The following is a 27,945-nucleotide window of genomic DNA, read 5'->3' on the forward strand; positions in this document are numbered from 1 at the left end:
CCCCACCAGGAATATCTTCCGTGAGGGAATTGTGGTAACTGAAAGAAAAAGTATGAAAGAAGTGAATAAATTCTGAGAACAATAAACCACAGGTCAAGGTCACATGACAAGGTCAAAGTCTGCTCCGTGTGTGTGGGGGTGGAACGTTAACAAAACTGTTTTTATCCGATGTCTGCAAAAGCTTGGAAGTACTGAGGGTCAGCCAAGGAGTAAAGCTATTATTAAAACAGTATTATAAGAGGTCAAGGTCACACGGAAAAGTCGATCCTGTTTTTATCTGATCTGAAATACACTTGGTGGATGAATTAAGGGTCAAACAAGATGATCTGTGTGTCTGTGTGAAGAAACTTAAAACAGTTTTGATGTGACTTGGATGAAACTAGGTGGATCAGTTGAGGATTGCCTAGGACGCTGAGCTACCGATATTTTCTTGTTTCTATATAGGTCAAAGGCCGAGTTCACATGACAAGGTACACTTAAACGGTATTATTCCCACTTGGCCTAAACTTTATGTACAGATTCAAGTTACGACATGGATAAAGAGATGCCATTTTGAGAACAGTGACATGTCAAGGCCACAGGGAGAGGTCCAAATGTCGGGGTCACTGGACAGAGACCTCAGGTAGGTGTGATCGAATATGAACTAAAGCTAGAAGGGTTAAAGTTTAGGCAAGATTTAAGTGATTAGATTTTGAGAGAATTCTGTCGCAAGGTACGGTCACAGGGCAGTCAAATATTCAGTCCTTAGACAAGTTGGTGGGCGAGAGTGTTGCAGTGTGTGTGTGATCTTCTTTCTTTCGGATTTTTAACTTCGTTGTGGCTTTATTCCTATCCAACCCACATTCGTGCATATATGAGCATTCTCAAGCTTTATCTATTGCCAGACGTCTTAATCCCGTGAGGGGCGGCCACAAACATCTCCTCGTTACTGTCCTCTGTCACTTGGCTGCCCCTCCTGCAACTCACACCTCCCTCCCATAAATATCTCACACCCCATCCCTCCATCTCATCCTTGGTCGCCCCCTCCTCCTCTCTCCCTCCACCTAACGTTTCTAGCCTCATTGGACATCCTTTCCACATGCCCAGACCATCTCAAAGTACAGGCCCCTATCCAGGAAACTTAATGGAGAAGGGGTGGGGGCTTCATTTTGCGGAACGTCCATGTAATTAACTTCTAGAGAAAAGTTTGTAAAAGAGAGACAATTATCTATACTATACTTTAAAATATAATTGGATTAAGATTTAAAATCACCCAAGATCAATTTTTCTGAAAATGAGATCTTTATATATAAGAAAACCCATAAGAATTTTGTTTGTTACCTTGATGTTGCACTATGCTCACCAAAGAGGACACATTATCTTATTTACTTTACTCTCGTGACAGTCTCTTGATGATTGTCTTCAGCCCTGGTGAGGATCAAAATTATCGGGGCTTGATAAAGCTAACTTCCATTCACCAGTCACTCCAAGGTTTCCTCTACGCTGAATAAACTCAACCTGAGTGTAATGTGTGATTTATATTTACCGGTATCAGTTAACTTGCTTGATATGAGTGTCTTCATATTCCTTTCCTCCTCCTCGGCGTCATGGAAGTCTCTTCTCCCTTCCTCGAAAGAACATGTACCGTACCGTTGTATCACGCTTGTGGGTAATATAGTAACTCATTATGCAAGATGCTTCTCGATATACTGCAATTTGAAACGTTCTATCATCCAATCCGTTTTTCCCCTATTTGGAGCGTAGGGGCCGGGGCTAGGCTTCTCAATTTCAACATTTAAGGAGAGGGCGACTAGCTTTGCTTGCCCTTAAGTGGCAATGTGGCACAATGTGAACACCCAGCCACAACCATTTTTTCTCGGGTGTAAACCCTACGGGCCCCATCAAGTTGTACCGTCTTAACTCGTTGGATCTCCTTCCAGGGCCGTAATTTCTGGATGGGCTAGGGGGGCTATAGCCCCCCCTCCGAATGTTTTCTGTATATTAATTTGTCAAAACCTCAGCTAAGACTGAGGGCTTATGAGGCTCAACTTGAAAACAAAGAGGAAGAAAAACTTGACGTAGTACTGTTGAAAATTCAAATAATTCTACGCGTTTGACAGTATATTTCAAAATTTGATCGAAACTGATCATAAACTAAATCATAATAGTACTTAGATTCTGATTATCATTTCCAAAAGAATAAAGGCAGGGCGGTACATTTCAACCTGAATTCTATCGCAGGAGTGTAAGAACAATCTTAGTAAAGGTGCAGCACAGTGCAACAAAAATGTAAAATGGCTAAATTATTATTAAATTTAGTCAAAGTTTGCGCTGAAAGTTCAGAGTGGCAGAAAGTGAAGGCTTTTATTTAAACACCCACTTCCATCACTAAACATACATGCCTCATTAAACATCAACTTTTAGGTAGAATTAAACTGAAAAATATCGGATGGTCTGCAAACTTAAGCACTTGAATCATGAGTTTACAGAACGGAGGTATATGCAACTGGCTAGCCCCTCAAAAATTCTGTTCAAAATTACGGGCCTGCCTTCGGTTATATGGTTACCACCCATCACAGCAAACTACTGTAAATTCAACTTCATTATTTTGATATATCAGGACTAGATAGAGAACAGACAGCAATGGCTGGGCGTCCCATGCTATCAGTCCATTATCTCTGCGATTACAGTACAATAAGTGTGTATACAATTAAAGGGTACCATAAAAGCATCTTATCGCAAGGGGAGGTGCTTTTGTGTGACGTTAACGCTTGTGGGATTACGAAAGTTTAATAAGATTACAATGACACATTAAAATATTGCACTTCCCACCTGCTAAGAAGCAAGGGTAAACATACGCTTTACTTCAAGCACCAGAAGCACCTTCCCAAATCAGTTCTTACATAACCTAACCTAGCAATTTATCCTAATCTAGTCTAACCTAACCTTGCAATTTAACCTAATCTAAGCTAACTTAACCAAGATTCGAGTAAGTTCTAGCAAGTCCGACATTACAAGGTGCTACCCCAAAAGTTTCCGAAATCTGACTAAAAAACAAACAAACAAACAAAAAAACACTTACCGTACGTCGTCCTAATCACCGACGTCCCCTTCAAAGTAGTCTCCTTAGGCGTGTAGACACTGTTTCCAGCGCTTCTACCACGATCGGAACGGGTGTGGAAGTCCTTGAGCATCAGCTTGTTCAGGTCCTTCAGCGATCTTCTGGATCTCCACAATGGTGACAAATGCTAGTCCTTTCAGCTGGATTTTCATACTTAGAAGAGGAATAAAATCACAGGGGGCCAAATCTGGTGAATATGGTGGGTGGGAGACAACCAACATGCTTTTTTAATGCCAAAAACTGATGAACAAGGGCTGTGTGCGCACATGCATTGTCAAAGGGAAGCACTCATTCGTTTGTGCACCATTTGTCTGGAGGTTTTCGCCTCACGTCGCCAGACAAAATGGAATGGTACGTTCCATACTATTGGCTAACGTCACAAACATCGTGGGCTGTCCTCCTGCGACCTTCGAGGATGGTTGCATGAACTTTCGCCACTGGAGGAAGTGCATCGTCAATTCGTCATTCGTTGTTCGTCCGTTTTTAAAACACACCAGTCGTAGGTCTCTACAATCCCCATTGTCACCAAATGCTTGTTTTAACATTTTATGAATTTCTGCCCCGTTCTTCCCGAGTTTCACACAAAACTTGATATACACACGTGGCGCTTCCACATCCTCCATTTTTGAAACCACATAATTCGCAAAGGAACCCAAATACATCGATAAACAAAACATTATATGCCAAAAATGGAAGAGGGCAAAAAGTACTATCACCGCTATATCGAGGTACAAACAAACAATGGTAAGGATTTTTTTTTTTTTTTCTTATAATGGTGGACTATGTACAGATGTTTTGTCATCACTTGATGACAAAAATCTGATGGAAAAATCTGTAGTTTAAGCATCTTTTTTCAAAGAAAATCTGATAATCTGAAATTACCCATGAAATCTGTAACCTACAGATAAATAATCTGTAGAAGTTGCTGCACTAAAACAAAGGGCGCGTGCACTACTATTCTAGCATCCACACACCGTACCGACAAGCGGTTTCCTTCCTGCAATTTGGGTAGCACCTCGTACAAACGTCGGCGAGGATAAGGAACATGGTATAACAAGGGGAAAAAAGACACAAAGAAAAACACCTTCTTTTGCTGTATTAGCACTGTATCTTTTACAATAATAAATATTTCAATTCAATTCAGAAAACGATTGTTTACCACCATGAAAACAGAAAAATACAGAAATCAAACTGGAATAATAGCAGCTGAAATAATAGGTCCTTCTGCTGGTTACAGTAAAACGCGCATAAACCAGTAAGGGATGAAAAGGGAGAACGGGCAGTCAGAATCAGCTGATCCCATGACAACAAAAACAATTGTCGGTCCGCTCTAAAGGGGAGATAGGAAGGGTCGATGAATATCGGCGATAATAACCGCCCCCAGCACCACCACTACTCCCTGGAGCACAGTGAAGGCACGAACACTTCCCATCCAGGCAGCAAGCACTAAATATGTTTCGCGGTGCGGTAGCTGTGGTGGTGCTGGGCTTGTTAGGGTGGAGTGATGGCTTCAGGCTGGGGCGGACCCAGCAGTTCGGGTTCCTGCCTCCTCCCAAGGTGGCTGTAGGGACATCGCTGCCCCCAGACCAGTGGTTTACCCAGACCCTTGACCACTTTAACCCCACAGACACCCGCACATGGAAGCAAGTAAGTGACTTTGTATTTTCAGAGTTCAGTTTATCTATCAATCTATTGCCAGACGCCTTAATCCCGTATGGGGTGGCCACAAACACATCGCCTCCACGTCACCCTGTCCCCCCCCATTTCACTCCCCTGCTTCCACCTCACACACCCCTCTTTCATATACCTCTCCACTCCATCCCTCCATCTCATCCTCGGCCTCCCCCTCCCTCTCCCCCCCTACACCTCACTCACATACACTCTCCTCGTCAGTCTCTCACCCTCCATCCTCTCCACGTGGCCAAACCACCTCAGTGTGTTCCTCCTAACGCATCCTATCATATCCACACCACAACGCTTCTTTATATCCTCATTTGTCAGTCTGTCTCTCCATGTGACTCCACATGCTCCTCTCAGATAACTTATTTCCATTGCTCTCACTCTTGACTTGCCTCCAACAAGGTCCAAGCTTCACTTCCATACGTCAGAGTTGGTATCACAATACTGTCATGTAACTTTTTCACAATCACGCTCACTTCCCTGCTTCTTATCACTGCTTTACAGAGTTCACACATTTAATCTAATGTAGAGTTACGACTGGAATGGAGTGGAGACGTATATGAGAGAAGGGGATGTGAGTTGGGGGTAGGGCAGCAAAATGGTGGGGGGCAGGGTGACATGGAGGCAACTTGCTTGTGCCCACCTCTTATGGGACTAAGGTGTCTGGCAATAAGTAGGTAGATTTTATATTATTATAAGCAGTGGTATTCTCATTTCAGCCCGTAAGCAGCTGGATTATTTTGGTAGTTTTCTGTAGCTAAATCTCATCTGTGTTAATACCTTTTCTACTGTAACACAGTTGGAAATTAGTAATAGTGAAGACAGCATTTTTAAAATCTAGCTAGATGGCGGCCTGGATGAGAGTCACGTGATATACTTTAGCCAGGTAGCCTAACAGCTGAGGTGCTTCGTGGCAGTTTCATCATGGCCTCTCTGCTCGTATTTTTCAGGAATGTAAGGCTGATGACTAGGGTAATGTTGGAATTTTTATGGGTTAGGACTGAATTGCCTGATATCTGTGACGTTAAGTGGGGTCAGAATACTGGTAGATAATGCCCGAAGTGGACTGCAGTTTACTTATTTGGGAGGGATATCTCTTATGATTCATATCCTGAAAAAGTAAACCTTGCTTGAATTCATGTCATGTTTATAGTCAGTGATAAAAGTTTCCCTATTATTCTGCTTCTCACTAACCTCTGCTGGCTAGTATTCCAGAGTTGATGAAAGTTCACATCACATTTTGCTTCTACTTCTCTTTTTCCTCTTCTGGCTGATGTTTCCAAGCTGAGAGAGGTTTATGTTTATATGCATATAAATGATTCTCTGATAGGTCATACCAAGGGGGAAAATGACAGACATGCCTTGAGTACGAGTAGACATTGCAACAACTGACTATATTTGAGAAGCTGGGTTAGGATCGAGTTGGTGCACTGGTGATTTTTTTTTTTTAATAAATACAACTTGTGGTGTAAATTAGGAGAAACTGGCAAATCAGCTTTATAGCTGGTATTAGAACTTTCATTAGTAATTTTCTGTAAATTACTTGTGAACATGAGAGCAAGAAAATGTCAAAGAAAGATGACATCAAATGAGGACTTTTTATTTCAGCGTTACTTCACTAATGCAACGTTCTACAAGCCTGGGGGCCCAGTGTTCCTACAGATAAATGGGGAGGGGCCAGCGAACCCCCAGTGGATGGTGGAGGGTGCATGGATATCCTATGCCAAGAGGCTCAACGCTTACCTCCTGTCACTCGAACACCGCTACTATGGCAAAAGTCTTCCCACCGAGTTAGTCACAGTTTCTTGTTAATTTTGTTTCAGTAAATGGGAATAAATACTGTAGTTACATGCCCCAGATATATCAATCAAAATGCAATAATTGCCATCACCCTTCCTCTGCAGTTGCCGAAGCCACTAGCCAGTTATGTTTGTCACCTTCCGCTCACTCTCAACTCAAACTCTCATTCTATTGTTTTGCCTCAGTGGGAAGTTACTGCTTATTGGTTTTGGCCGCAAGGAGGCAGGCAGTTGGGTAGAGATGATTAATTCTGATGTACAGTACATCCTGTACTCATGGATGCTGTGTTTATTCCGTAGATGAAAAAATAATCAAGCTTTAGCCCCCATGTGCAATACTATTATACTTTAGATATGGTTGATTGTGATATAGTTAACATCTTAGGTAGTGGGAATATCTTTCATGTACAGAAAAAGAAAAGCAGCTGATGTCAATCATGTAGGCTTTATATCTTTAGCAGACATTACTCAGGGTCAAGGCCACACGGTAAATCGTTGCACTGCCTAAAGTTCTTTTAAAAACAAAAGAAAGTTATATATTGCATGTACAGTATTACTGACTAGATCTCTCACTTCCAAAGTTTTTCTTTCATTATTTTGAGGATCCTACCTCACCTCATACTGTACATAGAGAGGAAAAAGAGGTAAAAAATGATGATTCTACCAAAGCCAGAGACATTCTTGATTCCCTTTTCATATTTCTCAAAAATCTTCCAGGGATGCATCAACAGAAAACCTAATCTACCTGAGCAGTGAACAGGCCTTGGCAGACCTGGCCATATTTACAGTGAGCATGAGGAAGTCTCTGGGTTTGAATAAGAACAAGTGGATAGTGTTTGGAGGGTCATATTCCGGTTCCCTGGCAGCCTGGTACCGCCTCAAGTATCCACACTTGGTTCATGGTGCTGTGGCAACCAGTGCTCCCATACTAGCACAGGTCAACTTTAAAGGTATAGTATATGCTGAAATAAACTATTACATCATTATTTACACAATTTATTGTAACGCAGAGATATGTTACTATGATCTGGTGAGTCAAAATGCTTGCTGCTGGTCGAAAGGTGTGGTTTTCCATCTCTGTCATGGGCCATTAGTTAGTGTCAGGAAGGCCATCCAGTCTCAAAGTGCTACACACCTTAACAAATATATATTGTATATAACAATAATAATAAATAGAAGCAGCTCCTCTAGAAGGGAAGTGCATGACATAAAAAGTGCATCACTTTGGTAGAGACTGTAGTTGTGGGCAAGAAGGGGTTTAATCCCTGAGCTAGGCAATTATGGCCATATACCCCTGCTAGGTTACAGGAGCACGCTACCACTCCCAGCACGGCAGTCCCAGGTGAGGCTGAACCCCCCCACCCCCCCGAGCTCAATGCTCTACCTCTAAGCCATCTTGCCTCCCATTGTGGGTAAGAAGAGTAGGCTGTTTGCTGTAGTAGCTATAGTACCATATTTAGCTGGTCTGGGCATGTGGAAATGCATGGCAAATGAAAGGCTGTGAGAGATTCCCCCCCCCCCCAAGAGCAACTTTTTGCAGCCTTCCAGGCTTTAGATATCTGGCAGTTGATTAACCCCTTAAACGCAGATAGTCGCAAAAAAGGACATAACGGCGGAGCATCGCGTTTGCGATTCGAGTTAATTTTGAATAAACGCGGGCAAGGATGTTCCAGCTGGTATTGTCTATCAGTACTACCACCCTTTAGCTACAATTAGCATACTTTACCTTTATACTACTGACCTCCGTTGTTGCCAAGCATCGCATTTTTCCCCCCTCCCCCCCCACCACCACGGCCCGGACAGCCTGGCTGTGATACATGGCAGCACTCTGACTGCTCAGAACTGTAAATCTGCGCTCTCCTCTCACAAGCAGTTTATGCTAATAGGAAACGCTTGTTTCCCCAGTTGTAACACTAGCTTTTTTTTGCACGGTTTGCCCCTGTTTAGCGTCAGTTTACCGCAGGCTTTCAAAGTGACATTATGGCGAGTTCTAGCTCTTCCGAGTCAGTGCGAGCGGCCGACAAGAACGAGAATAAAGTGACGGGCGTAAGGCAGAATAAAAAGCACGCCGCGGTGATCTTTTGGGAAGTAATATGATTGAAAATAATGTAGTATACATTTTTTTAGCTGTGAAAATGGAAATGTTTCTTGAGTGACGGGAAGACCGCCGCCGCGCTGCATGTCGGCCGTACGCTCCGTTCATTTTAGCCTTATTTTCAGTGCTTATTGTACAAATACGGATTCCAAACTACCTGTATGTTGTAGCATAAAGTTTACTGTGACAGAATGAGGCTGTGGTAGAGGGGAAACCGGGTTGCTGGAGGTGTGAAAGTGAAGATTTGGTTACCCAACTTTGCAAGTCTCCACAAGTGCTTGGGTAGTCCACGAAGGCTCAACACCTGTCTCTGGAGAAAGCTGAATGTAAGTACTATCTGCCGTACCAAGTATAATGTTCTAGGATTAATCTCTGTTTTGGCTAATATTTTCCTACAGGTACTCAGACCGCGACACAACCCCGCCACTGGGGGGGGGGGGTTTGACTGTTCATGGCCGCGCATTAGGGGTTAATACTGTATGAACTTCAGGGATGCATTGTATGAGTTATTCCATCGTGTTTGGACAGGATTTTAGCTCACATATTGGTGTACTGTAAGTCATCTTCAGTGTTGTTGTGTATGGTTTAGTCTTGGGTTAGTATCATTCAGTGCTCCATCAGTTCTGTACAGACACTGACTGGCTGAAGAGATAGAGAGGTTTGCTGTACAGTGAAGTGTTTCATTAGTAGTTAGAATCCATGTGGTATTATCAAGTTTATCTGGTGGGATTAAGTCTGTCATTACTGGGTGATTGTGGACATCTCATATTGTGTAATCTTTTGTGTTCACTGTTTATTCACCCCCCTTCCCCAGCCCCACCTTATTTGATATTACTCTTAAGTACAGTAACTCCTTTCATGCTGCAGTTAACTGTTTGACTCCAATGTTAGTGGTAGGTGGGGGCACTCACCATCCACTCATTCAATGTAGTGCTGCTGTCAGGGAGACTACCCTTTCCTCTCTTCCTTCCTTCTTTTCTTCCTTCCACTTCAGTCTTTGTTTCCTTCATCCTTTCCTCTTCCATCTGTCTATGGGTGGTTCTACACTGAGTGACGAGCCAAATGCTTTTGTGTACACCAGGAATCCATTTACCAGTACTACGTTGGGTGGTAACCATATAACCAAATTATGGCTCCTGGTGGTTTAGTGGATAATTAAGGCACTCCAATCAGATTGAGCCTGTGCAGGTTTATATCCAAGGGATGGTCAGGGTTTACTGCTCACGTAATGCCACTCAGGGATGAATGAGGCTGGTCACTCTCATCTTAAATGTCAGGACCAACTTGCTTAGCCCCGGGCTCATATGCTTCTTATGGGGCAACACTGGATTAGATGATAAATGACGATGATGACACATTTTGCATTCTGTTGTAGTATTGCTATCACCAGACAATTTTATTCAGCTGTGGAGAGTCTTTCTAAGAGTTCGAGTTATTATTAACCCTCTGACTACTGTAGGTGTATCTTGAGTTATATTATTTGGTGCTTGCAGTGATATGCTAAAATAATATATCATTGTACTGAACAGGTAAGGTCTGTCATAGAGAGGTGAGAAGATTGGGGACTAATGAATTAATCCACCTGATACCACTTCATTCTTAGGTCTGTCTGTACTGCACTCTATACTCATTCAGTTTAACCTATTCTAAAATTACCTTATCTCCATCTTGAATGCCAAGTTGTAACAAAAATTAACATTTGAAAAGGATGCTAATCATGAAGAAATGCAGTGGAAAGCATGTAGAGCCATAGTAGAGTATTAGTTTATTTTGTTATTGAGCTACAGCAACTAGGCTGCTAAAGGATGAAAATATTTGCCAAAGTAACACTCAGGTTCTTATTACTCACTCTCAGGTGAATAACACTGTCTAATGTTCCATGGAATACTAAGGTTATTCTGACCATGAGAGGGTTAAGGATGGTTGTTATGGCTTATTCTTCACCAGAATAAAATTGTCTAACATTAACCCCTTAACCGCGGGGTGTCACTTTCGTGACGCTTGGGAGCAAGGGATCATACCGCAGGGCGTCACTTTTGTGATTCTGTGTTATTTTGAATTCACCCGGGCTTTCAAGTGGTGGCTTGTATCATCTATCAGTACTGCCAATGTCCAACACTAGTCAGCACTCCTAATTTCATCTGTACTCCCATCCATTGTTGACAATTTTGCCATTTCTCCCCGTTCTTGACTCCCCTCCCTACCTCTCCTCCATTACCCTTTCCTCTCGCCTGCCCGGCCGTGCTACGCTAAGCAAATCTTCCCCGGAATTTTCCACTGATTTCATCCATTGAAACAAGCCCTATGCTCTATTCTTATACAAAATAATATATACAAAAAAGAAATAAGGTAAGTGATAGTGCCATACATCTGAAATTGGCTAATTATCACCTGACAACACCTCACGTGCACTCGTTTGCTAATTTTCGCTGTTTATTTCCCCTTGAAATATGCCGTATAATCTATTTTCGTAATAAAAATATATATAAGAAAGGAAGGGAGAAGCCTAAGTGATATTTACATTCACCTGGAACTACCTAATTCATTATGTATTGTCTAGATTTCCTGCCAATCATTTCATAGCTTATATATTAGCAGCTGTTACCACGTTGACATTGGCAGCCCTTCACTACCCCTAGGCAACAGCATTCAGTTTACTGTCGTCTTTCAAGGTGAAAGCACGTCGGATTCGTGCCTGTCCAATTCTGCCGCTTTTTAGCCCCATGCAAAGGGCCCTGTGACCTCTACCCCTACTAAACCTCGTGTGGAAAGGGGTAAAGGGCTAAGTGACTGCTGTGGAACGTGAACTGGCTAATTTATCAATGAAAATGATGGACAGTGACTACGGTCTTTCTGGTGACTCTAAAACAGTGCAAGTGGAAATGTAAATACTGTAATGTGTAAACAGCAAGTGAAAGCAATGAATGTAAATATAAGTGAACAGTGGAAAATAGTTTTATAAGTTACTGCAAGTGACAGTGCATAACAAAGTGTAAATAAAATAGAAATGTAAATAATGTAGGTGGTGGCGACCATCATCCACTCACTTGTAGTGCTGCCTACTTCTTCCTTAGCCTTTATCATTCTTTTTCTGTGCCTGTCATCCTTTCTTCCTATTTCTCTCATCTTTCCTGTCACTTCTTAGTGCATTTCTTTCCGTTACAGGTGGCTTTACATTGAGTGACAAGCCAATTGGTTTCCTGTAAGCCAAGAAACCATTTACAACGCTGGGTGGTAACCATATAGCCAAACCATACGTGCTCCCTACGTGTCAACAAGTGGGTTGGTGGAGGGTTAGTGCTCCTCCCTGTAAAACAAATAACTCTGAGTAGAATGGCCACCCCTTACGGGATTGTGGTGTCTGGCAATAGATAGATAGATAGAAATAATGTAAATAAAATAGAGAATGTAAATGAGTAGTAATATAAGAATACGAGTATATATACTAGGAGTAATGAAAGTGAAAGTTTCACTCTAGCATGAATGAATACTAGGAGTTAAGAAAGTGAAAGTGACAGATTCGCTCTCAATGCTAGTATACAGGACGAGAAAGTGAATGTCTGGAGTGAAAATAAACTACTAGTACTGAAAGAAACTTAAAGATAAATATTGTATATATAAATAAGTGTAATAATGTACTAGGAATATAAAGTGTGAGTGTGTTTATAAATAATAAATGACAGCTTCGCCTCAGAATACCATCGGGGAACCAGCATGGGAGGAAAGCTCGTATGCGCTCATAATTTACGTTGCTTTCACAGTTTTTTTAATATGGATTCCAAACTACTTGAAATTCATAGAATAGTGTTTGTAGTTATAATACCAGGCAGTGGTTACCATATTACAGGGTATCGGGAAGTGTAAAGTGGAGACTTCGTTACCCAACTTCAGAAGTCTCCACAAGTCCTACAGTAGACAACGAAGGCTGAACAAACATCCCAGGGGAAAGCTGAAGGTATGTGCCATAAGCATATATAATTTTAATATTCTAGGACTAATAACTGATTTTTGGCAAATATTTTTAAAAAGTCAGTCGGAGCGCGAATATCCTAGTGGGACATGCAAGTCGAGCCAAAACAACCCCGCGGTTTAGGGGTTAAATGAAATGAAATACAGTTATCCACTATCTTAGCCTTCCACTATCTTCGCCTTCCATTATCCGTGTGTGTGATCTGGCTGTTCAGAACCATTATTCATACATTTTTCCATTTTATCCAGACAAAATGCTTCCATCTGGATGGAAATTATGGCCACACGAACATTTTCGCCCAGCTAGGCTTTTTTTTTTTTTTAACCCCTTAACCACAGGGCGTTACTTTCGTGATGCTTGGGAGCAAGGGATCATACCGCGGGGCGTCGCTTTTGTGATTCTGTGTTATTTTGAATTCACCCGGGCTTCCAAGTGGGGGCTTGTATCATCTATCAGTACTGCCAATGTCCAACACTAGTCAGCACTCCTAATCTCATCTGTACTCCCATCCATTGTTGACAATTTAGCCATTTCTCCCCGTTCTTGACTCCCCTCCCTACCCCCCCTCCATTACCCTATCCTCTCGCCTGCCCGGCTGTGCTACGCTAAGTAAATCTTCCCTGGAATTTTTCACTTATTTCATCTATTGAAATAAGCCCTATGCCCTATTCTTATACCAAATAATATATACAAAAAAGAAATAAGGTAAGTGAGAGTGCCATACACCTGGAATTGGCTAATTATCACCTGACAACACCTCACGTGCACTCGTTCGCTAATTTTCGCTGTTTATTTCCCCTTGAAATATGCCGTATAATCTATTTTCGTAATAAATATACATGTAAGGAGGGAAGGGAGAAGCCTAAGTGATATTTACATTCACCTGGAACTACCTAATTTATAATGTATTGTCTAGATTTCCTGCCAATCATTTCACTGTTATATATTAGCTGTGTCAAGAGGCTAACGTTGGCAGTAATGCATTTCCCTAGGTAGGCCACCACCCCGGCCCACCCTTATCAGTTCACTCTCATCTTCCAATGTGAAGGTACGTCTGTTCGCTCTTGCTAGCTTCAGGGACTTTTCACCCCCATGCAAAGGGCCCTGTGACCTTTACCCCCTACTAAACCTCGTGTGGAAAGAGGTAAAGGGTTGACAATTGATAAAAGAGTGACTACGATCTTTCTATTGAGTAAAACAGTGCAAGTGGAATTGTAAATAATGTGTAAATAATGTGTAAACAGCAAGTGAAAGTAATGAATGTAAATATGTGAACAATGGAAAATAGTTTTATAAGTTACTTCAAGTGACAGTGCATAACACAGTGTAAATAAAATAGAATTGTAAATAACGTAAATAAAATAGAGAACGTAAATAGAAATGTAAATGAGTAGTATTATAAGAATACGAGTATATACCCTAGGAGTAATGAAAGTGAAAGTTTCACTCTAGCATGTCTGAATACTATGAGTTATGAGAGTGAAGGTGAAAGTGACATTCACTCTCAATGCTAGTATACAGGACGAGAAAGTGAATGCTACGTATTTTACTGAAAGAAATTGAATCCCTACAGTGACAATAAACTAATACTACTGAAGGAAACTTATGGATAAAGACTGTAGATATATATGTGTTATATAGTAATAGAAATATAAAGTGTGAGGGGTTTTATGAATAATAAATGACAGAGTACCAAGAGCGAACTAGCTCAAGTGCGACGATCAGAAGCGCTCGTAATTTTCATTGCTTTCACAGTGGGTTTTTTTTTGGAGTATGGATCCCAAACTACTTGAAAATCATAGAGTAGTGTTTATAGTGTTAATATCTGGCTGTGGTAATCATATTACGGGTTGTCGGGAAGTGTAAAGTGGAGACTTCGTTACCCAACTTAAGAGGTCTCCACAAGTCCTACGGTAACCGACGAAGGCTCAACAAACAGTCCAGGAGAAAGCTGAAGGTATGTGCCATAAGCATATGTAATTTTAATATTCTAGGACTAATAACTGATTTTTGGCAAATATTTTTTGAGAGTCTGTCGGAGCCCGAATAACCCCGCGGCACAGCAAAACACTGGTAAACATGCCCGTGGTGTAGGGGTTAAGGGCCGTGGTGATTGCTTGCCTGTGATGTATGGGTCTGGTTGACCATAATTATTGCTTGGCTGTGGTTTACAGGTCTGCTTGACCAGATAGAATAATATAAAAGACCAGGAATAAGTGTTGTATAATGTACTGTAGTGGCCCTTTCCAAAGACTTTCAAAGTTAGGGTATGTACAAAGGGGAGGGGGTACAAGGGAGAAGTCCACTACCCGGATGGAGCCACCATCCAGACATGCCTTTGGCTCTATTATGTCAGATAATCAAGGGATTACTCTACAATCCTAGAGTTGACCTGATCACAAGAGAATTGACTGTGACATTATTGTATTAACACTTTCACATTCTTATGACATTCTGAGCTGAATAAAATCGTGCAGTGTTAGCTGGAATAAATTACTAGAATTATCCAAGTGTTGAGAGAGTTCAAATGGACTAATAACATGGGTTTGACAGAGTACCTGGAGGTGGTGAAAGCATCTCTGGCCACATGGGGTGAGGAGTGTAACTCCATGGTGTATGAGGCCAACAGGGAACTCCATCTCCTGCTCCAGCATAGGGTGGGCTGGCAGACCATCACACAGCAGTTCAGGTACATTAGCTGACAAATGAACATAAACACTAAGTATACGCAATGAAACCATATTATGCATGATTAATTAAGCACAAAATCACAAACTATCTTCTAATTAGGTCACACAAAGTAATAGGTCAGTTTGACCATTGTTATTTCGATGATTATGGTGGCTGTCAGTCATTCTGAGGAATGACTTTTTTGGTTCACAGTTGTGCTGGTACAGTGCAGGTATATGGTCAGCATTTTTTTTTTTTTTTTCTTTTAAGATCATTATAAACAAAATATTCATTTGTTGAGATGCATACATCATTGTTGTTGCTAATACCTACAGTGCAACTCCTAAAATCCAAAATGATTGGGATCAAGAGGCATTTTGGAAAACTGATTTTTTGGGAAAACTGGAATTCAGTCATTACCATCAGTTCTATGTACAGTACAGACACCTGCCTGCTAGGGATTCCTGTCACTAATCACTGTATCTGTGCAATAATTCAGTATCCCACAGTCATGGTTTTGAGAGTTCTGGTATGAGTTTGACAATGAAGTGATATTTTTTTTGCATTCAGGGACAGTATCAGAGAACATAAAGTGGGAAAATCAGCCTAATGGGTCAAGTTGACTCCAACTTGAGCAAGAGTTGGTGAATGTAGACTACTGCATCACCTTTTAAACCTAGTGGTGACCTTGGAAAGTAAACCAGAAGTTCTTTGGATGAGAAATACATTCCTTCAAAAGGTTTCTTCAGTATTTTTTTTTTTTTTTTTTTTTTTTTTTTTTTTGAAATGCACTGTGATTCTGAGGACATGTTTTAATGTTTTTTTCATGTTACCTCCACATCTCATTTACCTTATTGGAGCCCTCTTACAATAAAGGGGTTAATGGAGTCTTGTAACCAACATCTTCAGTTTGAAACATCACTCTGAAATAGAGTGAATTCAGTGGGATATAGCAAGAATAAAATTCAAAATGCATTATTGAAGTGAAAAGTGAGTCTAATGTTGCACTCCATGTCCATATCTCTATCAGTTAAGGAGGTTCTGTAGCACCTCCTGCTTCCCAGTGGATGTCTACATGTTGCTCAATAATGTTCTCATATATATTATTCATTCATCTGTTGGAATTAGAAAGACTCTTTTAACGAATAGTGGTTAGCATACTTCGGTATGTATGCCAGTCACTAAGGAAGGGCAAGAAAGTATCCTTAGCTGACCAGAATATGACCCTCACTGACACCCCATCCCCCATGCAGGCTATGTGAACCCTTGGATGGCACCAACCAACTGGACGTGGCCAATCTATTCTCAGTGTTGGCAGGCAACATCGAGGAGGTGGTGCAGTACAACCTTGACAACCGAGCCTTTGAGGGGGTAAAGGGTACCAACATCACCATTGATACTGTCTGCTCTGTCCTCACCAACACCACCCTTGGCTCACCCTATGCCAGGTACAACTGAGGACAATAATATCCATGTTTTAGTTAAGCAGTTGTTAAACTCTTGCAGTACTCTGAAAAGTTTCCTAGGGTCCAAAGATCATATCACTGGGTTTTGAAAGTCATTGTTTGCTGTCTCATTGTTTATTTAAATGAAGTAAATTGGTAGTGTACTTATATCTGCAACTATACACAGTGCAGGAGGCTGTACATCATGTCCAAGTTTTGTGTTCCTTGTTTGTTATCAGTTTATTGGCTTGCTCATGTACACTTTTGTGTTTGTATATTGTGTTATTTTATATATCAAGCTGTGGACATAGACCCAGCAGTCCTTTCATCAAATAATTTGGAGTACAACACCCCATCTGCACATTATTAATGGTAAAACTTGTTTTATGAGCAGCTTTTATAAGTGATTCAATACGACGATACAAGGAGAGGTTCATTTTGTATTGTATTGTTTATAAAGGCTCCATCATGCTTGTATGCGTCTGCCTTGGCCACCTAATAGTGGCTCGCCACACTGCTCAATCTCCGGTAGCCTCCCTGTTCAGTTCCTTATCCTTGAGGCCACGCTCTTTGACTCTGTCCCAGGTCTTTTTTTATCTGCATCTTGCACCCCTTCCTCTGACATTCACACTTCTCACCTTCTGCACCCATTTGTCATCCTCCATCTTCTCAACATGCTTAAATCATCTCAATCTACTCCTCCTCATCACAACACTAACACATTCAAGAGATTTTACATGGGGCTTTTTTCTCTTGATTTGTTCACTGAAAACACTCAAGAGCTTTACTTGGAAGTTCCCTTCCCATGTGATTATGAAAAATTGGGTGAGCTATATATAGTAGCAGTAAGAATAAACCAAAAACTGCATCACCCAGATTCAAGTGTTTTAAACTGAAAGTGTGGAGGGATAGCTAAACCCCCAATTTCTGACAGTCTTTTCTTAAGTCCAGTATGAGTGTAAAGAGTATTTAGCATCTTTGCCTTGCTGCAGAATGTGATTTGTAACATGGCATGCAGGCTAACCATGTTTAGTGGTCACACCATTTTAACATTAGAAAATTGGGGTTTGCATATACAGTTCATTCTCCTCCGCAGTTTTAGCATACAGTAATTGTCTTTGCACTATAAACTGTAGTCTCCACAAGATTGTTTACATTTGAGATGCTCTTTGGAGTTTTTCTGTATACAGTATATATTAAAATGTTCACTTCTGTAATGCATTTCCTGTTTAATTCATACTGCTACCAAATAATTTTATGTAGCCAAGGAAGGATCTTTATTTTCTGTGTGATTAAAAACTACCTTGTTAATTCCTTCACACGGATGATGATTTTTCTGTTTAATACCTCCTGCCCACAGATAATTTTCTACATCTCGAAAAGAACTTCTGTGGCTGAAGGGATTAATAACTTTTTGTAGTCCCTAAATCATACACTGACCCACTAGGAGATACTGTAGTCTGAAATTTCTTCCATGTCAAAACTACAGGAAAAATACAGTATTGAAGTACGGCACTCTTTGTTGTAAGTCAAAGGTATCACAACTTTTTTTTGTATATCTGTCCTTTAAATTGAGGATGGCTAGTAGGTAGGCTTTATAGGTAACAGTGGAACAAGACTAGGCAATTTTTCAGCAAGTATCTCTTAACCCTCTGAATCTGGTTAACATCATTTTTTCCTCCCGTCTCCAGACAATTTAAAAAAAAGTTTTTTTTCTCGCTAACTCCAGGTTTTATTAAACTTAAGGGAGACTTTTCAAAATGGAAGGATTGAATATAGCCTTCAGTAAGTCTTTTAATACTAGAAGTTCTTACAAAGTTAACTTAAATCGTCTGCAAATAGTCAGATTAAAATAAAAAATACGCACTTGATCCAAGGGGTTTAGAGCAACAAAGAATGTCAGAAGAGTGATTTACAGCAAGGACTTACTGTACACGTATAGTGGCTTAATAAGTTTGTTGATGCAGGTATGCCGCACTGAACTCAATGTTCCTGGATGTACAAGGAGAGAAGTGTTTGGACTACACCTATAAGAGCATGGTGGACCAGATGCAGGCCACCAGCTGGGAGAATAATACTGATGTTGGGGGTGAGTACTGTGGAGTATCTGTTTTAACTCTCACAAAATTGACACAGCTCTAGCATTTTATTCCAGCTAATACCAGATTATTTTATTCACCTGAGAGTGAGTTCTAAGACACTGAGGGGAATAATCACTTTACTTCAGTGTCAGCTTTAATGTTTTATGTTTGTTAACACCAGTTGATATTAAAGTAAAAGTCTTCCAATCCAACCACCAGTAATCCAAATATCCCAATACTCTGATTTTTTTTTTTGGGGGGGGGGGGGGTAAAAGAATTTATCTGGCTTGGACTTGCCCTTGGACTTGGATGTACCTGTCTGCAACTCTTCATCTACAGTTCTATGCATTTCCAGTGAGTAAAACAATAATCCATATACCGCGTTGAGTACACCGCTTCCCGTTCGATCAGCGAAGTTAAGCAACGTTGGGTCTGGTTAGTACTTGGATGGGTGACCGCCTGGGAACACCAGATGCTGTTGGCATCCCTACGTCAAGTGGGGTTGGTGGAGGATTAGTGCCCCTCCCTGTAAAAACAATTAACCCTAAGCCCTTGGCCACCCTGTCTGGGATACATGGCGTCTGGCAATGAATGAATGAAAAATGAATTTTAAGTATTTATTTAATATCTAATGTTTTCAGAGGTCCCCCCCAAAAGTCCAAACTAAACAGTAATCCGAAAGACCCGCAGTCCCCTGCCATTCGGATTACAGGACTTTTACTGTATTCAGGGTGAAGAGTGACCCTTGCCTCTTCCCTCATTCAGGTGTTGCAAAGTTTCAGCAGACATGTTCACTCTGATAATAACTTATTTATGTTGTTATGTGCTAAGGCTGCAGTGCGTGTGGATGGTGAACTGAGTGAATTTTTCTCTTTGAAGGTTGGGTTGAAACAGGGATGTGTCATGTCTCCATGGTTGTTCAATCTGTACATGGATGGGGTAATAAAAGAGGTACAAGGTAGGGTAGTGGATGTTGGAGTGGCCCTGGTGAGAGAGGGTAGTGTTTGGAAACTCCCTGTACTGTTGTTTGCAGATGATACTGTGTTCTTGAGTGAAGACGAAGGGGAGCTGCAAGGCTTGGTGGATGAGTTTGGGAGAGTGTGTAAAAAACGGAATCTAAAGATGAATGTAGGGAAAAGTAAAGTGATGGTCTTTGAGAGAGGTGAAGTCAGTGAATGTACAGCGAGGGTGGATGGTGAGGAATTGGAAAATGTGAGTACGTTTAAGTACTTGGGTAGTGTGATGAGTAAGGATGGAGGTTTGGAGGGTGAAGTGCTTTGAAAGGGTACAGCAGGGAAGAAAGGTTGCTGGTTCCTTGAAAGCAGTGATAAGAAACAGGGAAGTGAGCATGGAAGTGAAAAAGTTACTACATGACAGTATTGTGATACCAACTCTGACGTATCGAAGTGAAGCTTGGACGTTGTTGGAAGGACACAAATCAAGAGTGAGAGCAGTGGAATGAGTTATTTAAGAGGAGCCTGTGGAGTCACATGGAGAGACAGGCTGACAAATGAGGATATAAAGGAGCGTTGTGGTGTGGCTGTGATAGGAAGCGTTAGGAGGAATACACTGAGGTGGTTTGGCCATGTGGAGAGGATGGAGGGTGAAAGACTGACGAAGAGTGTGTATGTGAATGAGGTGGAGGGGGGGAGAGGGAGGGAGAGGCTGAGGATGAGATGGAGGGATGGGGTGGAGAGGTATATGAGAGAAGGAGGTGCGAGTTGGGAGCAGGGCAGTGAAATGGCGGGGGACAGGGCGACGTGGAGGCGATTTGTTTGTGGCCACCCCGAACGGGATTGAGGCGTCTGGCAATAGATAGATAGATAGATGCTGTTCTTGATCACGTTGAATGATTTTTTGCAGCAATGGAGTAACCTTACAATGAAGGAGTTAGTCTAGTCAGATCTAAGTAATAAAATATTAAGCTGTGTTAAAGCTGTACCAAGAATAACCTAATTTTCTTCAACCAAACCTTGCCCAGCTTCATCTGATATATACAACATTAATGCTGACCAAATTCATGACTTGCCTGTATTGAATATACAGTATACTTGGAACGTTATAAAATGTGTGTTTTAACATACGGGTCTGAGACTTTGGTTTGGCACTACGAGTAAAGTGAAAAGTCAGAAGTAAGAGCAGTGGAAAAGTGATTGATAAATGTATGGCAAGTGAGTAGAATGGCTAGGATAAGAAATACTGTAATGTGATTCGAAAACATATGGAATGAGGAAGTCTCTTGATAATAGGCCTGAAGAGAGTGTGCTTTGATGGTATAGTCATATGGAGGTAATGGATGAAGATAGATTGGTAAAAAGAATATGTTACAAATGAGTAAGTTTGAAGATGGGAGGGGACATGGTAGACCAGGAAGAAGTTGGATATATGTGATAGATGAGTGTCAGAAAGCGAGGTATGGAAGTTACTGAGAGGCTAGGGGTTGGAGGTGGTAGTGTGAATTATGTCAAGAGCAGCTTAGAACATGGGTTTGGCACCCACTTTTTTTTTTTTTTTTTTAAATCTAAAAAAAAAAGAAAATGTATGTACAGATAGTTTGGTTTTAATTCCAGGTATTGAATGATGTGTAAATGAGTAAGGGGCCCATTTCACTGATCATGCTGTTGATAGCTCACCCACTTTCATGCTTTCTCGTTTTTTTTAGATCCTTCTTGACCCCATCCTTTGATGGGAAAGAAGATCAGGATTCCGGCAGCTTGAGTGAGGTTGTGAACAATTGTGTGGTCAGTTTCACTTGGCATACTCCTGATAATTCTCCCATATTTGTACTTTCTCTTTGTTTATCTTTGGGATCTTACTTTACCCAAACCTTAGGCAGGAAGAAAAGGTCATGATAGTGATGATAATGATGATGAATAAAATAACTCTTTCCTACCAGGTCGCACCTGGATCTACCAGACATGCACAGAGTTTGGTTTCTACCAGAGCTCTGACTCCAGTGACCAGCCATTTGGCAATGAATTCCCTCTTGACTTTTTTACTCGCCAATGCCAGGACATATTTGGGACAAAGTGAGTATAGATTACCTGGGTGTGAGGAGGAAGAAACTTTATTATAATTGTCCACCTTAGATTCTTCATTATAGTGATGTCTTTTAATTTTTATCACACTTACCACCAATTAGTTCTGTTCAGTAACTTTATTCAGCTCTAGTTTTGCAGGATGTTAATGAGACCATACTGTATATTTCACCTCAAGTAAAAGTCTTCCTTCAGTTTAATAAAATCATCTGGAGATAATGAGAATGCATTGATAAAGATGTAACTGGATTCAAAGGGTTAACCTGTTAGAAATTTTAATCATTTTGCAGCTTATTTCCTGCAGCTCATTGATAGAGTAAGACAATACTGTGACTCTACATCCTTTCCATAGCACTTTTTCATGACTAGTACTATATTCTAGTTTTTATTTCATGTTAAAACTCAGCATTCAGGATGGAGGGATGGTAGCTACTGTATATGCCAAGTTGGAGTGAACAGAATACAGTATTAGCATGTTCTTTACATATTGTAAGGATGATTGATCCCCTCAGTTTGATGATATTTTTTCATTTTAATGAGTCCACCACCAGATAAGTGTATTCAATTTAGAAAGGATTGACAAGTAGTGAATGGGATAACAAAGGCCCCATCAGATCCCTCGTCTTGGAAGTCTTCACTAAGCTGAATAAATATAAAGAGAATAAAATATAAGTGACATCCTAATGCTGAAGGGCTTAAAAGGGACAGGAGTAGGGAACTGAAAACCATCTTTCTTCCATACATCATCCAATCCAGTGTTGTTAAGAGCATAGCAGCCCAAGGCTGGGCAAGATGGTTCTGACATTTATGATGAGAGTGACCAGCCTCGCTCATCCCTGAGTGGCATTACACGAGCAATAAATCCCAACCATTCCTTGGATATAAGCTTACAGCGGCTCAATCCGATTGGAGCACCTTATTTACCTACCAAACCACCAGGCACCATAATTTGGTTATATGGTTACCACGCAGCATAATAAATGGTTTCCTAGTGTATAGGAAACCATTTGGCTTGTCACTCAGTGTACAGTCATGCATAGGCAGAAGGAAGAGGAAAGAATGAAAGAAAGACAGAAGAGGGATTGTAAAGTCATCCATAGACAGAAGGAAGAGGAAAGAATGAAGGAAAGAAAGACAAGACAAAGGAAGGAAGGAAGGAAGAGAGGAATAGGCAGTCACTCGAGAGCAGCACTACATCGAGTGAGTGGATGGTGAGCGTCCCCACTTACCACTTTTTTTTTTTTTTTTTTTTTCATAATAATGATGTAAACATGTAACAGTCATGCTGCCCAGCACTTTTTATTGAAAGCAGCCTTGTGCCTAATGTGGCAAAGGACGGTACAGGCTGTCCTCATTATTATAAGTCAATAATGCCTTTTGAAATACAGTATTAATTTTTTCCACATGTTTGGTACTGAAAATTTGGAGAACCAACAAGTGAGCTTTAGGTAATGGTAGAACACTGATAGCTGTATTTTACAATTTACAGTAAACTTACTGGCAAAGACAGATGTCAAAATGGTAACTTACAACAAGGACTTATTTTACTGTACAGGTGTTTTGTGTTTATCTCCTACTGTTTGGTGATGTATTAGTAAAGTCATGTTACTCCAGATGATTTTATTCAGATTTGGGCTCTCTCCTATTAAAGGGGTTAGTGAAGGCTGTATCTAACCCCTCTGACTTTTAAGTCACAGATTTATGGTGTCATGGTTGAGGTGCAGTGAGTTCAGTTTTGTGATTGCTTGCTCCTAACTTGTACATTTTCTCCTAGCATTTAGATAGTTTAATAAGTTATCATTTCATACTGCATGACCCTGATCATTATTGTGTCAGTTGGTGCCTTTTTTTCTGTGGGGGAAAAAGGAGGTAGTTGGCAAGATGAATTCTGAGTTCCTCCTTTATTTAATTTCTCTGCTCACACCATGTTTGTAGGTAGGAATAAGGTGTGGGATGATGATTTTAGGTTAGAATTATATGTGTAAGTCTTCAGTATTTTGTTGTATCAATGGTATGCTTTGATATTGAGATCAAAATTGTGATTGTACAAACTTAATACAAGAAAAAATATTGGCCCCAGGTTGAACTTCATTGATTGCCAATTTAAACTGTATCCCCATTGAACCAGTCATGTTGTAATGTGTTCACTGAACAGTGTTTTTCAGTAGCACATACGTATCTAGTGAGGAACTTAAACCATCCAAAACCATAGAAGTTTTAGTCAATGAATGAGTAGCACAGTTCAGATCTTCTCAGTTTGGGGGATGACCAGACCAACAGTGTCCATTACCTCCTTCATTTCATTGATAGTGTTTCTATTGTATTTGTGACATTCCCATTTTTTCACTACTAGAGAGAACTGTCCGTTTGAAAGGGTTAAGTCTGATTGTACTGGAACTCCTTGTAAATGCACAACAGTAGAACACAAGATAGTTTACTTGTACTCTCAACTACACAAGTGTTTCTTATCGCTTATAATTCCCCACATCATATGGGATGGGGGTCCAAAGCACAGAAGTAAAGTACTGTGTGTGTATATGATTATAATGTAACAGAACTCATATTGAATCCCCACTTATTTTATGTGCTGAAGATTTTGGATAGGATGTTCATGCAGAGGATCTTGATCCTCCAACTAAGACTGTTTACTCAGTACTTAAATTTTGAGTACTTAAATGCTGAACTTTGTGTATATCATTGTGTAGTCATTTCATTGAGCATGATGTTGATAGTTCTCCCTTTTTGTACTTTTTCCTTCCTTGTTTCTAGATACCTCACCCCATCTTTAGGAGGAAAAGAGGATTAGAATAACAGTAGTGAATATGCATCATAACATTGCCATTTGCTATGGAATATTTTCAGGTTTACAACTGCCTTACTAAACTATGGGGTGAAAAGAACTAACAGCATATATGGAGGGCATAACCTGAAGGTGACCCGAGTGGTGTTCCCCAATGGATCCATCGACCCGTGGCATGCCTTGGGAGTAACCACCAACATCAGTTCAAGTGCTCCAGCGATCTTCATTAATGGTATGTATATTGGGTAGGATAAGAAACTTTGATTTGTAAAACATGTGAAGTAAGGAAGTTTGTTAATAATAAGGTTGAAGTGTGTGCATAGCTGGTATGATCATACAGAGTAAGTGGATGTGACCCACTTCAGTCAGTCTCCCTCTTCCATTGTCTCAGCATATCCAAACCCCCACCTTCCTCGATCTGCATCTTGGCATTAGCTCCGCCACACACCCATGACCCACTTCAGTCAGTCCCCCTCTCCCGTGGTCTCACCATGTCCAAATCATGTCAACTTACCAGTTCATATCACTTTAGTAGTATTTTTTTCAACAAAATCTCTTGTGGCGCACTGTTGTAATTTTCCTACCCAGTGAGACCCTACTCAGCATTTTCATTTCTGTGCAATCCATTCTATATGTATCCTCTTTTCTCACAGATCAAGTCTCACAGACATAGAGCATAACACTTCTGACACATGATTTATAGGGAGCACCCTTGGCACAATAGGAGAGCCCACTCATTGTCAGGAAATGCAACATTTCCCTAAACTTCTTCCATGCACTTCTGATTTTGGCAGTGGAACTAATATTTGCCTCCTCCGACATTCAGCATGTCTCCCAGGTAACAAAACTCGCATGCATTCTAAGTGTCTGTGTCCCCAGCTGACACCTTCCAGTCCACTGTATAGTCTACAGGCCAGATACATCTACATAAGAACACATTCAAAATTTCTCATGTCTTGCAATCTAACTTTAACACTGCAGCATTCTTTTTTGGACCCATCATTTGAAAGGTGTACACAGGATAGACTTCTTCCAGACTCCATCCTTGACAGCACAGGGCATGATAAGTCAGATAGACATTGGATGGATTTCCCAACTGAGCGACATATGGAAGTTGATGAGGCTAGGGAACTGACAATTGATGAAACTGTTTGGATGAATAATGTACAGAGGAGGACATAGCAAGGATTTGGTACCCTTTTTTAACTTGAGAGTCAATGGACTGAATCTGTCTGGCAAGTGTATTGAAAGAGCATCTACAAAGAAAAACCTCCAACCCCTCCACCCCCCACCCAAAAAAAAAGGGGATGGGGAGGGCAAAATGATAGGTCTGTGAGATGGAACCAGGATTGTGGAGGCTTGAATGATACATGATTGTCTGACCCATATGGCTTTAGTATTGGTTTTTATCATATTTTTATTATTGTGATTTATTTTAATTTTTATGACCCATATGGCTTTAGTATTGGTTTTTATTGCGTTTTATTATCGTGATCATTTTTATGTTTATGATTCTGATTATCATGATGATGATTATTTTTATTATTAATATTATCACTACTATTATATTATTATTATTATTATTATTATTAAACAAGTGGGTTGGCAGAGGGATAGTGCCCCTCCCCGTAAAACAGCTAATTCAAAGACGAACAGCCAACCCTTAAGGGATTATGGCATCTGGCTGTAGATAGATAGATTACTACTACTACTACTACTACTTTTTTACAGGGACTGCCCACTGTGCCAATATGTACCCAGCCTCCCCCAGTGACCTTCCTCAGTTAACAGCGGCTCGGGAGCAAATCTTTCGTCTCATCACCCAGTGGCTGCATCAGAAAGATGTGTGATATGCCTGTGATACAAGAGGGGTTGTTTAAGATTCCTCACTTTACCTACACTTAGGGACAAAGTTAGCTTACTGTTCCATCGCATCTACTCACATTTAAGGCATGATTCTCACTTTCCTCCCTGACATTTAATACATATTATCTGTTCACTCTCATCTTAAATGTCAGGACTAACTTGCCTAGCCCCAGGCTCAAACACAGGATTGGATGATGGATGGATGGAAGGATGGATAGAATCATCTGAAAGCAAAGAAGCATATCAAATCTCACAGCAGAAATATTAGGTCTCAGAGGAAACGACAAGTAGAAAAGGTGAAATGTTTACACTTTGCCCCAGACTGTACAGATATATTTAAGCAGTGAGTTGAGCAAGAGAAGAAGAGAGAGGGTGGCAGGTAACTAACTTTATTTTTTATTTCATTTTTATTTTTTAAGTATAACTTTGACTAAAATTCTCATCTCTTCCTCTTAAAAGATGAATTGTGACAACAAATTAAGACTAGAATGTAAAGCTAGTCATAAAGAAGTGCTATGGAAAGGATTTAGAGCCATGCCATTGTATCTTTCTGCCTGTAATCTAAGTGAAATACGCTAGCTGTAAGAGGAAGAAATCTTGGCCAAGTTAAGATGGAGGAACTCTAGTTTCTTCTTTTCCTTCATACTTCCTATTAGGGGAGTTATCTGCAACATCCCAGGAGTAGGAAATATGAAGCTACAGTACCAAGCAACTTAAGAAAACTTTTTTTCATTATACTGTACCTGGATATAAAAATTAATGGCAGAGGAAATATTTCATGCTTCTAATACTGCAGTGAATATTGTGTATACCTCCAGCACCTGAAGATGTAGTGCGAGCATTTTGTAAGTGAGGTATTATCGAGCACAATTCCATTGGGACACAATCGTGCTTTATCGTGCTCTAGCAGCGCAATTCCAGCTCAATCACCTTGTGAGCAGTGTATAAGCATAGTAAAAGTGTTTCCCAGTTGCTTATTAGCATTGTGTAAGTGCAGTGCAATCGTAATGTGTGACGTCAGAGCATCAAAACTCTGTGAACTGTCAGAACTCCTTGTGATTTTGACCTATTTCCAAGCATAACGCAATCGCCTATGAAAATTGTGAATATGTGAACTGGGCTTGACAGATGAATAAATGGATAGTTTGACAGACAGACATACAAATATTTTCGTAAGCCTCTTGTCCCCCATTTAGCAAAACAATGATTAGAAGCCAAGAAACAGATGCAATGAGGTATTAAGCAGCAGTGCTTCTTTCTGCAACTTGGACCTCTGAGCCTGTGATAAGCTTTTCATAAACTATAAACCATCCTGCACTGTATCACCTGGGTAACCAAACTGAACTCCCCCAGGTATTCATTCTGCCTTTTGTATTACTCTTTTCCTGGTGCTAACATGCT

At 40.7% G+C, this 27,945-nt stretch overlaps 1 protein-coding gene and 1 pseudogene across 1 annotated transcript; both read left to right on the forward strand.

The window, feature by feature from the left end:
* Positions 1-4,417: 4,417 nt before the first annotated feature.
* LOC145410782 (putative serine protease K12H4.7) lies at positions 4,418-27,945 on the forward strand. The gene is made up of 9 exons (XM_080280886.1): positions 4,418-4,747; positions 6,389-6,570; positions 7,297-7,529; positions 15,198-15,333; positions 16,568-16,762; positions 18,727-18,848; positions 21,737-21,869; positions 24,741-24,910; positions 26,410-27,945. Exons 1-9 carry the CDS (start codon positions 4,553-4,555, stop codon positions 26,526-26,528), a joined length of 1,485 nt encoding a protein of 494 aa, XP_080137012.1. The 5' UTR covers positions 4,418-4,552; the 3' UTR covers positions 26,529-27,945.
* LOC145410834 (5S ribosomal RNA) lies at positions 19,203-19,324 on the forward strand (annotated as a pseudogene).

Source organism: Coenobita brevimanus, chromosome 86 (assembly GCF_032717465.1).
Source record: "Coenobita brevimanus isolate Jiangsu-jjx chromosome 86, ASM3271746v2, whole genome shotgun sequence".
NCBI lineage: Eukaryota > Metazoa > Arthropoda > Malacostraca > Decapoda > Coenobitidae > Coenobita > Coenobita brevimanus.

Bases quoted from the DNA above. Each gene is read 5' to 3' on its own strand.
- LOC145410782 (XM_080280886.1), top strand. From the start codon at position 4,553: ATGTTTCGCGGTGCGGTAGCTGTGGTGGTGCTGGGCTTGTTAGGGTGG. The intron at 16,763-18,726 runs GTACAACTGAGG...TTGTTGATGCAG, and splicing joins CTTGGCTCACCCTATGCCAG to GTATGCCGCACTGAACTCAA. The intron at 18,849-21,736 runs GTGAGTACTGTG...CTTTCCTACCAG, and splicing joins GAATAATACTGATGTTGGGG to GTCGCACCTGGATCTACCAG.